Consider the following 15,421-nt stretch of genomic DNA (forward strand, 5'->3'; position numbering starts at 1 on the left):
ATTTCTTGGAAACATGACAAGCTGAATTTTTTAGCGAGAAAAAGAAAGGCCAGTGAAGAAGTTGATATAATGTTAGTTCCTGTAATTAGTTACTTGTTTCAAAGATGCTGCACAACATTAAACGTAACTCTAAATGGATTAAAATGTATGAAATGTCTTTTAATAAATGAAATTTGCCGTAGTATGTGAAGAACAAAACGCTTCAGGACACGGTTTTTGGAAAATAATTACTTCAAGGTGGTAACAGTAACGCCCCTTCACATTGGGCCGCATCACTTCACCCAATCATTGATTATATTCCTATAACAGCACACCCCCAAGTTTTTAGTCCTTATGTATGTACAGTTTCATGTAATCGGTTTCGTTACTGTTAATTGTGTAATATATGTATATATACACACTATAATAATAATAATAATAATAATAATATAATATAATATTATAATATATAATATACACATTTATACATAATAATACATAAAATATAATATAATATAATATAATATATTACTTTCTATTGTCAAGAAATCACAACACTTGAAAACCCAAATTCCATTTGGAATGTGACTTTATTGCAAAATGTGCTTTGATATGAAGGAATGTACCAGAACACGATAATATTAATAATAAAAATAGAAATCACAATACAAAACCCTTCAACATTCCCTACACCAGACTTTTAATACTCCTGGTTTTCTACCTTTTAAGACAACGGATGCGACATTATTCCAGGTTAAATGTATGAAAATTATTTAGCAATGAGTTAAACAAGGTTAAACACGAATCGAATAAAGTGGCTGTGTGCGCCAAAATCTCCAAACTTTACAAACAGCACATCGTACAAAAACTAGTCTAGACGTTATTAGACGTAACGCGCTAAACGGTTATCATCGAAATCCTCCGCATGAATCAGTGTGATTGTCCTCAGGACCGTGCTGGTAATCAGTGCGCGATTTGCGAAAGTTGTTTTTAAATGAACGCTGACTGGCTGCATATCAAACCTCATTGTGTTCTTTCAAAGTGCTACCATCCAGTACTTTCTCAGTTTGCTCTGTCAAATACACTCCTTGGGATTTTAGCTTATTATCTTATTCATACAAGATGATTTTTACAAAAGTCAGTTAAATGTAATGTACCGCTGAAAAACATCATGACTGACCCTATATATAGGTTTGGCGTCATTTATTGCTTGACGTCTGTGCTAGCATTAACTTTCGCTCCCTCTGACATTTTATTTAAGACACATTTTGTGGTCTTCACATGATTCGGATCAGATGTGTGGCTTCATAGAAGAGGAATAAAATAATGTGCAAAACTGGAAAGCAGGCTTGATGCATGTTCCACATCACTGCTTTACGACAGAATGAGAGCGTCAGTATCGTTTCAATAAATTAAACAGCAGTACAAGTGATCCCAAGATAAATACGGAATTCCACGATGGTACGTTTTAGTCTGAGCAGGTTGCCGTTATATCCAAATTAGCCCGAAGAACAAACCTGATCTGGTGTTTCAATACAAGGTCAGGCAACAAAGCTTTCAATCATTACCGTCTGTCCTTGATAAGATATGTGTATAATAATAAATTATACAATATGGTGATATGTAGCATGCACAGTATTGCTGTTACTCAGGTTTCAAATGCATGTTCTTCTCTGAGAATCCCAGAATCACTTGATTATGTTCACTAGACGAGGGTGAACATGAAAGTTTAAGAAATGACGTGGAGAGAACTTCTGCAGAATTCAAGTAAAAAACAGTATTGTGATAATATTCTAAATCCTTCCATATTTTTCATGATATTTTCCTTTTCTGTATATTACCGTCTACAGTACCTGTCTAGATGATGTCCACATTGAGTGGACCTTTGTGTGAATGTAGACCACGGGATAGTAGTAAAGGCCCATTCACAATGAACACGAAACGTCTATCCATCCATCCATTCATCCATTTTCTGTACCGTTTATCCTCCACAACATCTATGAACAAAGCACATGCAAATTCTAGTGCTGATCCGTCCATGAACGTGACAAACGACATGTGATCATGAACCGACCAGCCCCCGAGCGGCACTTCACCATGTGTTTACTTTCAGATTCTTATTTCGTTACTTCCTATTGAATTCATCAGAGCTTCAATTACTGGCTCCATTAAACAAACCCACGTTTCCTTTAGCTCGGTCATTGTGTAGCCACTGTCACTCTTTATGCTCTGGCAGAGACGCTAACAAATGCTCAGCCGTCATTTTCATGACTTTTGATGTCAAGAGAACCTGGTTTGTTATGTTTTGTGGCATCTAAAAAAATTAAAAAATCGAGTCGGCATCAGGAAAAAAATGACACACCATTGGATTACACCGACGTCGGGCTCCATGTGCTGATGGGTTCTATTTTTCTGAAAAACACCCTCTGTTGTGCAGATCTTAGAAGATTTTAGGGTTCGCCCAGAGGGACAAATCAAATGGTGCTAACTAGAAATTATTTTTCTAAGATTGTAGAAATGCATGCGTTCATTTTAAGATGCTGTTAGAAGATTTTTTTGTTAAATCGTAGTTGGTGTGAACAGGCCTTAAGATATTCTGTTGAGAGGAATTGTTGAAGTTGTTGAGGGTAGTCTGGATGCAGATATGACACTGTATACAGCAGAGAAAACTCCACAGAACACCAACGTGCAAATCCGATGGATCCCCAAGGCACTGTGCATAGCTTCACATACAAGTGAACTTGTGAGACCAATTAAAAATGTTCCAGACCGCATGTTTAGCACAGCATTAACTGTTAGAGTTATTCAAAAGAAAACACAATCAAAGTACTAAATACAGAAACCACTAACAGATAATAAAAACGCAAATAAAACAACAAAAAAAACAAAACAAAAATATATTCGTTTTTTCTCTCTGTCTTACTGACTGTCCATCTGTCTCACTGTTAATAGTTTTGATGGCAGGCTTGATGGTAGCTGGTGGCATTCACAATACTGAACATGTCCTTTCGTACAAAGGACAAGAAATTACCCAGAGGGCACAGCGGCTGAGTGGAGTGGCGGTCATGGTTGCGGCAGAAGGCAGTTTCAAAGGTCAAGTCCTCTCCGTTATAGAGCACACGAACGTAAGCATTCGCCACACCTCCTTGCGTTCCCTTCCCCTTCACATCCGGACTCTTCCACAGCTCAAACACCAAGCGAGCAGCGAAACGTGGAAACCCTGCCCCCTCCAGGCCCAGGGCACTTAGCACTGGCGCCATGGTGATGTCATGGGCGGAGGCCAGTGCGAAGACAGGCTCACTGTTGCCGTGGGCAGCTTTCTCCATGCGTATCGCTGTCCGGTTCAGGAAAGGATGTGCTGCAAGTATGGCAAAACGCCGGTAAATCCCCGCCTCCTTCCGCTCCCGCTCGTCATCTCTCTGCTGCTGGCGAATCACAGCAAAGTGCTGCAGTGTTAGACACGCCCCCTTTTCAGACGCAGGAAATGCATGCGGGCTGGCACAGGGAAATGGCAGGCCATGGCAAAAATGACACAGCAGCGCATCTATCGGATTGGCCGCCCGCATCGTGCGTGTGGCCACGCCCAGCGCCTTTGCCATGGCGACATAGGTCTGCTCAAGTTCGGCATTAGAGGTGCGAAGGCGGTATTGACGACGCTGCTCCTCATCCAGAAAGAGGCTCCGTGCTGGACACTCACACCACGTGCCGCAGAACATAGTGCTCCTCTGGTGCCACACCGTCACTTTTGACCAATCAAAATTGGGCAGGAAACCATAGAGCAGAGCCAAGCCACTCTGCAGGGTGCGGCTCTTAGCGGTGGTCTCCACCCACAGCTGCTGTGATGACCAATCAGGAGGAAGCAGCTTGTGGTGCTTGAGGTAAGCCTGGTGCAAGAGCTCGCCGTTTTTTAAATGCTGGACCACACCTGAAATAGAGAGAGGAGATATACACAAAGAAGATACAGACAGGAACAAAGAGAAAGAAAGTAGAGGGAAAAAATGATAAAGAGAAAGAGTGAAGAGAAGGACAGATAACAAGGTAGAGCAAGAGAGAGCGAGAGAGAGAGAGGGAGAGAGAGAGAGAGAGAGGTATTGATGCTGATGATGATCTTAAGTGGCACACGACTTTTTATCACCATACAGAAAGTGACCTATAGTGTGTCAACCATTTTGTTGTATTGTTAAGAATTCTTTTCTGAAAATCTCACTTGCTAAATGGTTCAGTCCTGAATCCTTAAAGATGTTGCAATTTGTCCCTCTGCTTTCCCTTTCAAAGAAGGTCCACATAGAACCAATTTAAGATTTGAGCAACCCTTAACTAGCCAAAGAACACTTGACACACCTTTTTTCCTAAGTGTGTATACAGTACACTATAAAATGCAAATATAAGAAAAAATACAAGTGCTATCTTTACTTTACATAATGTTCATATGTTCATAGACGTGTGTGTGTGTGTGTGTGTGTGTGTGTGTTCCTGTGATACAAATGCTCACCCCTGCAAGAAGAGAAAAGCAGTGTGTTGGCATATGCTCACAAACTATTCAAGTGGACACATCACAAATGGTTAAAAAAAAAAATTTTCACACTGGTCATCTGTAACATAGATTATTAGAGATGAAACTCAGGGTGTGCGTGTGTGTGTGTGTGTGTGTGTGTGTGTAGACTGCACAGATATTGGCTACCTGTCTGTGTGAGCTCGCCCAACTCACAGCTGCTGTGATTGGGTACTCGGGCCAGTGAGCCCAGTGATGCGTCCCAGTGACCACGCCCACCCTGGGCCATGTGACTGATAAATGAGGCCAGCAGAGGGTGAGAGGGCTTTCTGAAAAACAACAACAACAATAAAAAAAATTTAAAAATTTAAAAAAATAGTGTGAGAATGGGGATGAGGGGAAAAAGCAAGTTGTAATAGGTTCTCTTCACCACTAGAGGGCATTAATGCAATACACTGTACATGATGTAAACTCACCAGATCAACAAAGTTCAAGTGTGTGTGGGTGTTTAAAGAAAGCTTGTTAGAGATCAAGAGAGCAAAAAAAGAGGGTTAGAGAGAGAGAGAGAGAGAGAGAGAGAGAGAGAGAGAGAGAGACTGAAAAAAGATGAAGATTGTGAGGATTAAATAAAATTATGATTTATGAAGATTATAATACATCTGTACCAACTTGGATATATTATGGGATTAGGTTAATAACTTTTCATAGTCCATCTGGCTTCTGAGAACCGTGATTGGTCAGGAGACCAGATTGAAACCAGGACAACAAACACTTTCATATCAAAGAGAATGTGCAAGAAAGCAGTGCAGAGGAGTAGAGAGAATAATACAGTTACAGAGAGTCAACTCTAACCACACACACACACACACACAATTAATTCAGTCACAGTTTGTTAGCCGCAGTTCTGCAGCTTTTGAAACTGAGAGAAACACTCAGCCTTGCAGTGATTACTGCAGTGTCTTAATACATAAGAAGACAAGTACAATGGAATACTATACTATTCAATTGTGTGTAATATTTACATATTCAAAAGCAAAAAAAATTACATTCAAATATTAAATCATTAAAATTTTCACATTATTCACCCGACATACATAGAGCTGTAAAAAAGTATTTCCTGATTTCTTGTTTTTTGTGTGCATCTCATACTACATAGGTTTAGATTTTCAAACAAAATACACACGAGCTCACAGATACTGTTACATCATATATCAGTTTCTGTGAGGATAAGTGCATTCCTACTAGAATTTATATAACATTTAACAACGACAAACCGTTCATCCTCATCATTTCTGGAATTTCTTTCTACTTTGGCATAGTGTGTTACTCAGTAAGACTTTTAACCAACTTCATGCTGTTGAAAAAGTTCTATTTAAGTGTTGATTTGATTGAACAGAGTTTGCAGTAATCAGGCCTGGTTGTGTCTAGTCCAGCTGAACCCCATTATGAATGCAGTTTCATATATTTGACGAAGTAGTAACTACGGGGGCAAATACATTTTCACACAGGCCCAGTTGTTATTGGAAAACATTTTTATAAATAACATTATCATATAAAACTGTATTTGGTGTTTATTCAGGTTGCCTTTGTTTTATCTTAGATTGTAATTTCTGAAACAATTTAGCATAACAAGAAGAAATCTGTTTTTGTGAATCACAGCACTGTATATTCCTAAACTTTCTGTGCTTTTCCATCACTAAAGGACCCAAGTGCTTTATACAGTATCTGCACATATGTGTAAGAGTGATTGGCTGGCGTTTGTTTTTTTTTCTTTCTTTCTTTCTTCTGACTGAAAACTAACACTTTCTAATGAGGCTAAAGTGTGACAGTTTTCCCCTTTTGATGTAACGTGGGCATGGCTAATCTGGTCTATATGGAGCTTGCCTGTGAGGTGACAGTGTGCAGTCGATGGCTGGTCTCTTGGTCTGAGGGATGGTGTACAGCGGGTAACGGTCGCCATGGCGAATCATCACCTGCACAAACAGTAGCTTGTAGTCTGCCAGACTGTGACCTACACACAACAAAACACACACACAGGATAAACAAAGTGTGTGTGCATGTGTGCTTATCATCCTGTCTGAACTCAAATGATGGGCTGAGTTTCACATATACGCTGCATATATTTATGTGTGGCTTGGGGTGGGGGGTGTATATCTCACCCTCGCGTGTGTGTTCTGTGTGATTGGGCAGGTTGCAGTATCGGTAAGCATCACTGATCGGGTCAAGCTCTGGTGACTCTGTATGGACCACTGGGTTTACTCTTTTCCTGTTTTTACCAAGCGTCCCATCTTCTGTCAATGGAGTGGTTGGTATCGGTTGTACTGAGAGAGAGAGAGAGAGAGAGAGAGAGAGAGAGAGACAGAGAGAGAGTTTTAAATCTGCAGCACACACACCCAAAAAAACATAGCCTTCCTTAGATAGACTGAAGCCTCAGTGTCCTTAGCTAACATTGCAGCTTTGTGTGAAGTACACTTCAGCATGCTACTCGTTTCTCACACACTCTTTATACTCTCATGCCCTCTTTTTTTTTTTTTTTTAAGAATGTAACCCTTTCTATTCAAGGCAATTTCCTGCTCTTTTCTAAAAGATATTGTGTTGCATCTTTGCGTAATGCATTTCCACAAAAAATATAGGTACATGCGTACTGAAGTGTGCATACAGCGGCTGAGAATTGGCGCAGATCTATATATGTACATTGTGTTCTTATTTTAAACAGAACAAAACGAACCTTGTGACCTTATGTAAAATTTCCTTTACACATTCTACCACACCCATGAACTTTCAAGCCAAACCAACACCCATGAGTTGACGCACTGTAGATAATGACGCCAATCACAATGACTCGTCATGGTAGCTAATTATAAAAATTATAAAAATCTTAAATAGACCTGTCATGCACACTGCCATCAGAAACGACTGGACACCTGCTGCTTTGTCATTTGATAATATAATCATGTGCGTTACTTTGCTTAGGAAAACTAGAATGTTTTAAACAAAGAGCTTTCTAAGAAGATCACACTTATCCTTTAATAGTTGATGAGAAGTATATAGAAGCACCACTTTCTCTGATTCTCTGGATCTCATGAGCTATAGTGGTACAGAATGACATTACTTATATTGATGGATATAATCAACTATTTCAGATTTCCTTATCCTAGCATCAAAAACCTATTTATTATGAAGGTCTAGACTGTGTTGCATTTTTTAAACTGTGTTGCATAGTATTTAAACTGTGTATGTATTTTTAACAAGACTTTTTACCTTTTTAATTGTTTGCATTTATTTTTTAAAAATATTCTTTAGTGGTGTAAATAATTTTGCTGCATACAGTGCAGTGCAAATATATTTTTGCTCTTTTACTTATTACTGTAAGAACATCAAATAGTAAAAGAAAGAAATAAAGAAAGAAAGAAAAAGAAAGAAAGAAAGAAAGAAAGAAAAAAGAAAGAAAGAAAAGCATTCAATATTTCTCTAACAAATTTAACATTTTGGAAAATGTATGTCAGAATATATAAAGAGAGACAAAATGTATATAAATCATTTAGCATACCTAAAACTTTTAACACAGTAATCTATGCTTTTGGAGGATAAAATGCTATTGATTAAAAAAAAAAAAAACGGAGAGCTACAAATTCTGAAGAGAATTTTTTTTTGTATGGTTGGCCCAGTTGTTTGAGTGGACATTTTAAATCATTTTTTAAAAATACTGTGCATAATAACTGTAGAGTTGATTGTATTGTTTGTCCCACACCCACACACACAAAACTGAAAAACACCAACTTCATTTTACATTTCAGAAATTTCTGAAACTTCGTACAGTCAGAATGCATGAAGAAACAGCACTTCATTACACTGTCTCTACTGACTCTAAACATCTTACAGTCAAGAGTTTGAAAGAATTCAACAGTCTGGGAAATATACTTCACGCTTCTCGTCAATGCAATTCAAAGCAAGTGCCCCAGACTGAATAAGCCAGACAAAAAACGCACACAAAAAACCCCAACACATCCAAACTATCCAAACACTGTCTCATGCAGATGTTGAAACCAAAGATACACCCTAACGCATCAATTTAACATCACATGAATTCAAACTTACCCACAAACAGGACAAGTAGAAGATGTGTCTGGAAGTAGGCCGGCATTTTGGAAGTGTGTGTGTGTGTGTGTGTTTTACTGAGAACATCTGCAAAGCATCTGAATGTGTTTCTGTGTGTGTGTTTCCACTTCTCACTGAAGTCTATTCAAAATCAAGCCCCTTTCCCTTATTCCCACCTGTCTGCACACTCTGGCCAATCCCATTACACACATAGCCCATAGCAGGTCCCCAAATAGCAGGAGCCAGACAAAGAGCTCTTTGTAGGCTGTAGCTTTACCACAGACTACAAGTAAGTATAGAGAAAAGGAAAGCGATGGAGAAACCGATGTCTCCCTCCGGCTAAAGGAAGCCCTGAAGCTTGTTTTTATACCCTGACCTTTTTTTGTGAGTGTAGGCGCTTATATTACCCTGCAGCATAAAGATGTGCTCTTCAAACGGTTGCCTCGTTGGAACTGAATCCCTACTGCAATCATATAGATTGGTATTTTAGTTAAATGTGTTAACTCAGGGCTATATACAAATATGAACTCAGTTTGTGATCTCGTTTTGAACTTGGTCTGATATGAAAATATTAAAGGATGACAATGTGGTTCCTGTAAATGTCAAGCTTTCAGGTTTAAGCGATCTTAATTAACTGAAGTCATGGTGTTCTGATTCTATTTACTCAGTACTAAATTACAAATTGAGAGTCCGATACTGAAATCCCACTTGTGTTTACTTGTGATATATGAGGGCTATTCACTATAGCTAGTGCAGTCGATGGATTTGTAGGATATGATGAGGATGCGGGCTGTTGTCCAAACAACATGCATGTCCTACACAAAGTATTACTGATGTTGAGCTTACTTTACTCATTATTTCCTTTCTTTCCATACTATATATAACGAAGTCACCGCTTAGTGTCCATGATAATTATGTTCATTTGTTAATTCTACTGTCATATATCATATATTTACTTATTTGATTTGCCATGCACTGATTTATCATTATTCAGATTGTTCTAGCTTAATTCATTAAGTGCCCATTACTCATTTGTGATCTGCTTTTGATTGGTCTTGCTGTTGCACAGATCTGGCAACCCTGCTCACTACGCACTCATTACTGTGCAGCGGCACGTCCCGGCGAGCTGAAAGACAGAACGACAGAGTTTCAAATGAAATTCCATCCTACATTCAGCCTGCTTTCAGCTCCTGTTTGTAAAGAATGAATAAGTAATGGGCTCACTGTGACTGAGAGAGAGAGAGAGATATTTGAAAGAGAACGAGAGAGATGTGAGAACAAAGGTAACAGAGAGACTCAGGAGAGATTAAAGCAATGTAAATTCTGATAGCCAAAACCACAAATATAGACATACACGAATAATGTGACCCATCCTGATGTGTTCAAGGTTAATATAATGAAACTATCAATCAGGAGAAGGATCTAGGATCAGGAAAGAGTGCCCTCTATAATATTTCTGTAAGAGCTCAAGGACAAACAAACAAACCTGTGCTGTTAAATGTGCTTTTGTGTGCTACAACCTTTTACTATCATTCATTGCCTTCATACTGTTACAACAGAGATTAGAGCTCACATGGAGCCTTAATACTGGAGATTCAGTCTGGGAAAGAATACGTGGAGTTCACACATGTAAACAACCATACAAACACACATTATTCACTGGTCTGACAACCTGATTTGTCAACCCAAAGACCTACATTCTTTCCACACTGCTGGAACTGCACGTCCTCTTCGACATTTAATAAATACCGTAACGACTCCGCCTAATCGCTTCTGCCTAACTGCGTCCTAATCTTCCTAACTGTTCCAACCACAACTGACTGAATGAAGGATCGACTGATCTGTCGCTCACTAAAATATATCCTTACTTCTAAATCTAAACAAACTGTAGCAATATGATAAACTAGTAATCAAAACCAACTATAAGGAGAAATAATGAACAGGTATCTAAAAATGGCTGACAATCATGAAAAATATGCTTTCATATGCTTTTAAAATCTGCTTTTCTGAAAAAACATCATGTGTAAAACGTGTAAAAATGTACACATTGCCAGTAAAACGTTTTAAACATCTATAGTTTCTTATGTTTTATACCACAGTGAACGATAACTTTACATGAATGTGCTCATTCTAATATGTTATTGTTTCTATGGTAACAGCTCAATCACAGGGACTTGTATGGTGGACTTTCAACATAATCTGAGGTTTATAATATTCAGATTGAAAAAAAAAAAAAGAAAGTGTTAATATTTAAAAAAGAATAATGGTGAATATGGCTTGCTGTAGTGAACAGTTTCTGTAAGATTTACGGAAGGTGTCCGTGCTTTTTAGGAAAAGTTTTTAAGACAGGGGACTTTGCAGTTTCAGATTTTCTCTGTATCAGGACAAGCTGCATCTTATTAACGTCAAGAGAGAAAAAAAATCCCAGAGAGGCTGATGAAGGGAACGAGTTTTTATAGCCGATGTAAAACAGGAACAGGAACTAAGTTGATTTGCGGATGTTCCACAGCATTAAACGCAAGTATAAATAGTAAAGACGTGACATGTCATTTATTAACTGTAAATGTAAAGGAAAAAGGTATTCGCTGCCAAATTGCTCTGGTATAAAAGGAATATAAAGAACACTTTGGGATGTGCTGTTATGGGAGAATAATCCACTTCAGAGTAGTAACAGTATCTTCGCTTCACATCGGTCCGAATCATTGATTATTTTCCTATAACAGTACATCCTGAAGTGTATTTCTTGCTTAATCACTATTACTGATAATATACTGATAAAATAATCACTCAGTACGTTTACATGGACAACAATAATCCGATATTAACCCGATTAAGACGATACTCTGATTAATAAACTACCATGTAAACAGCGATTATTGATGACCTTAATCCGACTATGGTCATACTCGAAGTAAACACAAATGGAATTAAGACGTGTGGGGTATTCCTGTTTTAGTCGCATTATCAAAGTGCATTACAGACATGTACACACCTTAATCACACTATTAACGTCGTGTGGGTGTTTTCACTGCATTCTGCGACAGGACACGTACACACACAGCAGTGCTCAACCATTTAACGGCAAACAAGAGCGCACGGCTGCATCCCAAACCACGTAGTTATCTACTATATAGTAGGATAAATATATGCATCTCAGCTACTATATAGTAAGTAAGTACGCGGTTTGGGATGCAGCCCACGGCTTCAAGCAGTCGTCTATTTGCACGTACAGCATGACAAATAATTAACTGCACTTGAAGCGTTCGTAAAAATTTAAATAAAAACTCCCAAAACTGTACACGGTACCATAACGAAGACAAACCGTATGTCGATACGTGGAATTCTGGAGGGACGTCGGACGGCGTGGCGCGGTGACGTAATGACGTGTGTCATTAATCCATCTATGTTCTATAACATGTAAAACCTGAACATGAAAGGAATATTCTAAAAGAGACTCATGTAAACACCTTAACCAGAATATTGTCTTATTCAGAATAAGGTCAGTAATTAGATTACTGCTGTCCATGTAAACGTCGTCAGTGATAAATCACTTCAATAAGCAAAGCTGAAGCTTTGTGGAACTTATGAACTGCTCACTCTCAGATCCTAATGCGACTCTAAATGAGTGCTTTATTAAATGCAGACATGCTTGGAGGATAAAGCTGTTAATCCTAGAGATCGATAATCCTATAGACTCAAACACATTGCTAGTACTAACTGTAAAGGATATGGATAATAAAGCATTTTTACCCCCAATACACCAAGCTATAATTTCTTGACATATTCACAAATTATGATGAGAAGCAGTTTGATTTGATTTAAAATGTTTGTTAATATTGTAAACTGTTCCAAATTGTTGCCATAAATATTCATTTTTCCAACTCTACTGTGTTAAACAATTTAGTTTTTTAAGACATTAAATAAAAGGACCATAAAAACTATGAAACGCTGCTACACACTACAATACACTAATCTACACACTGTGATGTGTGTACTGTCAAAATGCCGTCAGGTTTCATGATATGATATTTTTGATGTCGTGTATATGCCCCGTTCTAATGTCGAATGAATACAGTCTAAGAGAAATTATCCCCACTGGGGACACACTCACACACACGCACACACACACCTATGGAAATTGCTCTAAATTTCTACCGCATATAAGGACTATCAAACAGGATGTCAGCAGACACAACCACACGCCCACACACACACTTACAGTATTGAATGCTGAAGCTTAGCACAGCTAGCACCACACCAACCATCAACAAAAGCAAGTAGCGGTTCCGTGGTAGCATTGTGTTGTGATTGGTTCAGACACCTGTCCATCAGCCATCCATGCACCGCCCACCTTTTTGCCACCTGAACACAAAAGAATGATCAATTAAATACAATTCAGCCCTTTAAACATATGCTGAACATGTGTAGTCGACTAAACACAGACAGAGAGACACACACACACACATCTCAGTAGTGTAATAGCCTACAGGGAGGGGAATGTCCAACACAACACTCACACATACTGTATTTAGCTCGTATGTACAATTACAGAGAGGTCCTGTGAAGAATATTCTCTCTCTCTGACTCACACACATGCAAAACCTGGCCGTCCATTATCACCACACCGCACTAGTAACGTATCATTACGCTGAAACAGAGACACCATGATCACAGGATCACAGCTTCAATCCAAACTCTTTGCTCATTCTTTCCAGAGCCAGTCACTTGCTCGTGTTTCAATGTTTTAAAACTGGCAGCTTTGGATTGCAACCAGGAAGTTAATGCGGCCAGCGTAAGGGATGTTTATAACCATAAGTTTAACATGATGAGAACTGCATGTCTAAATCATCACACACTCACCTCGAACCATTCTTTGGTTCAGGTATCATCATTTGTATATACATAGATTAAAACAGTACAGTGTGTGGGTTGAAATTTTATTAAACTTAAAATAAAATAAAATAAAAAAAACGGCACAACCCTGGCTCTGCTTAGAAGCAAGCAATGAAGAATCCAAGAGTAACCCTGCAGGAGCTGCCAAAATCCACAGCTCAAGCGGAAGAAGCTGTTCACAGGACAAACATAGCTTGTACACTCCAAAAAAAAAAAGGTTATTATGGCACAGCCATATGAAATTTGACAAAACGCATCCCGAATACTCAACAAGCACGCTGGAAATAGTTCCCTGGACTGAAGAGGGCAAAACTAGTCCAAACAAAGTGCTGCATCTGGTGGAAACCGTACACTGCACATCAGCCTGAGAACATCATCAGTACAGTGAAGCATGGGGGCGGTAGCATCGGGTTGCAGGTCACCCTCAGCCTCTGTGTGTGTGTGTGTGTGTGAACAATAATGGGAATAATGATGGGAAAATGTATTTAGCAAAAATCACACAAAGGTAACAACAGTGTGAAATCTGTAAAAATTTCATTTGGAATATTTAACTTGAATACTGACCTGTAGAAATAAACACTCTACTGCCCTTTACACTGTGTCTCATTCACCCATTCACACACACACACACACCGATGGTAGCAGAGCTGCTATGTAAGGCGCTAACTTGCCATCAGGATCAACTTGGGGGTCAGTGTCTTGCCCAAGGACACTTCGGCATGTGGAGTCACGTGGGCCGGGAATCGAACCGCCAACCCTGCGATTAGTGGACAACCCACTCAACCACCTGATCCACAGACGCCACAATAAGTAACAACAAGTTCCGAAGACAAAAGCGTGGTCTCTGACGTTTACACTGTAATACACAAACATAACCCTGCTGGAAAACAAACAGAAACTATCACAGAAATTCTAATGGTTGCCACTATACATACCATTACAATCCATCAGCTGTTAACCATTAAAACCATTACCATTAATGGTGTCCACTAGACATAACATGCAACCAATAGAAGGCAACAAATTACCAGTAGAGACCCACAGGGACCGTTACAGTTTCCATTAAAACCAATACAACTCCCATTATAACCATTAAAACAAATTCTAGAATTACAAATTCTATGAGGGGTTTCTATTTATTTATTTATTTATTTATTTATTATTTCAGTAGGTAATAGTTTACCCACATAGACACCACACACACACACACACACACACACACACACACACACACACACACACAAAGTCTTCCCCAAACAGTGATGCACTAAACGGCACACAGCACAGTGCACATCTGCACAGCATTAACATCTGCCTGTGCTCTGCTGAGACAATGTCCACGTTTACAGTCTCACTATGACGAAAAAACACCGTTTCCAAAACAGACAAGAAGTCGAGTGCGGCATCACACAGTGCTGTTACAGTCAGAAGGAAAGAAATTCAAACATAACGCAGCTTTACCTGCAGATTAACACACTCAGCTCTGCAGACTGGAGAGAACAGACCGGAATCAACACCAAAGCAGAGCAGCTGGAGCTCGGGGTTGCCAGATTGTTACGATGTCGATTTGAGGAGTGGTCGTTTACCAGTGTCAAAATTACAGTTAATGACTAAGGATGTAATTAAATAGATAGTTCACCCAAAAATGAAAATTCTCTCATCAGTGACTGACCCTCATGGACTGACTTCTGGGACACAATTGAAACCAGTGGGTTAATTCCAATTTCATGAAGCAATATGAATATTTAATGCAGAAGAAGAGTAACGTTGTACACAAACTGAGTCACATAGAACAATATTTATAACAAAGATGTCTGCAGATTTCAACATAGAGGTGGATTTGCATTTTTTTTGTCCGCTCTCGTGTCAACAACAACACACACGCATCATGGTTCTCTCTGTGATCTATGCGGAAGTTAAGGTATTTTCTAATAAAGACTTCATTTTAGGGTTTTTTTT

At 38.9% G+C, this 15,421-nt stretch overlaps 1 protein-coding gene across 7 annotated transcripts; it reads right to left on the bottom strand.

Moving 5' to 3' along the window:
• Positions 1 to 556: 556 nt before the first annotated feature.
• On the bottom strand, positions 557 to 15,117 carry pxylp1 (2-phosphoxylose phosphatase 1). Of its 7 annotated transcripts, none has more exons than XM_053646306.1 (8): positions 14,924 to 15,117; positions 12,789 to 12,931; positions 6,631 to 6,792; positions 6,356 to 6,482; positions 4,661 to 4,800; positions 3,011 to 3,904; positions 1,833 to 1,976; positions 557 to 1,733 (listed from the first exon to the last, which is right to left on the bottom strand). In XM_053646306.1, exons 2-7 carry the CDS (start codon positions 12,865 to 12,867, stop codon positions 1,837 to 1,839), a joined length of 1,542 nt encoding a protein of 513 aa, XP_053502281.1. In that variant the 5' UTR covers positions 12,868 to 12,931; positions 14,924 to 15,117; the 3' UTR covers positions 557 to 1,733; positions 1,833 to 1,836. The 7 variants fall into 7 exon arrangements, 6 of the variants coding, with proteins under 6 accessions (XP_053502281.1, XP_053502286.1, XP_053502280.1 ...); XR_008388197.1 differs by lacking the exon at positions 557 to 1,733 and adding an exon at positions 2,342 to 2,702 and having other exon boundaries at positions 1,882 to 1,976; XM_053646311.1 differs by lacking the exon at positions 12,789 to 12,931 and adding an exon at positions 4,187 to 4,246 and having other exon boundaries at positions 557 to 1,976; positions 4,660 to 4,800.
• Positions 15,118 to 15,421: the final 304 nt, after the last annotated feature.

Source organism: Ictalurus furcatus, chromosome 17 (genome assembly GCF_023375685.1).
Source record: "Ictalurus furcatus strain D&B chromosome 17, Billie_1.0, whole genome shotgun sequence".
Lineage (NCBI taxonomy): Eukaryota > Metazoa > Chordata > Actinopteri > Siluriformes > Ictaluridae > Ictalurus > Ictalurus furcatus.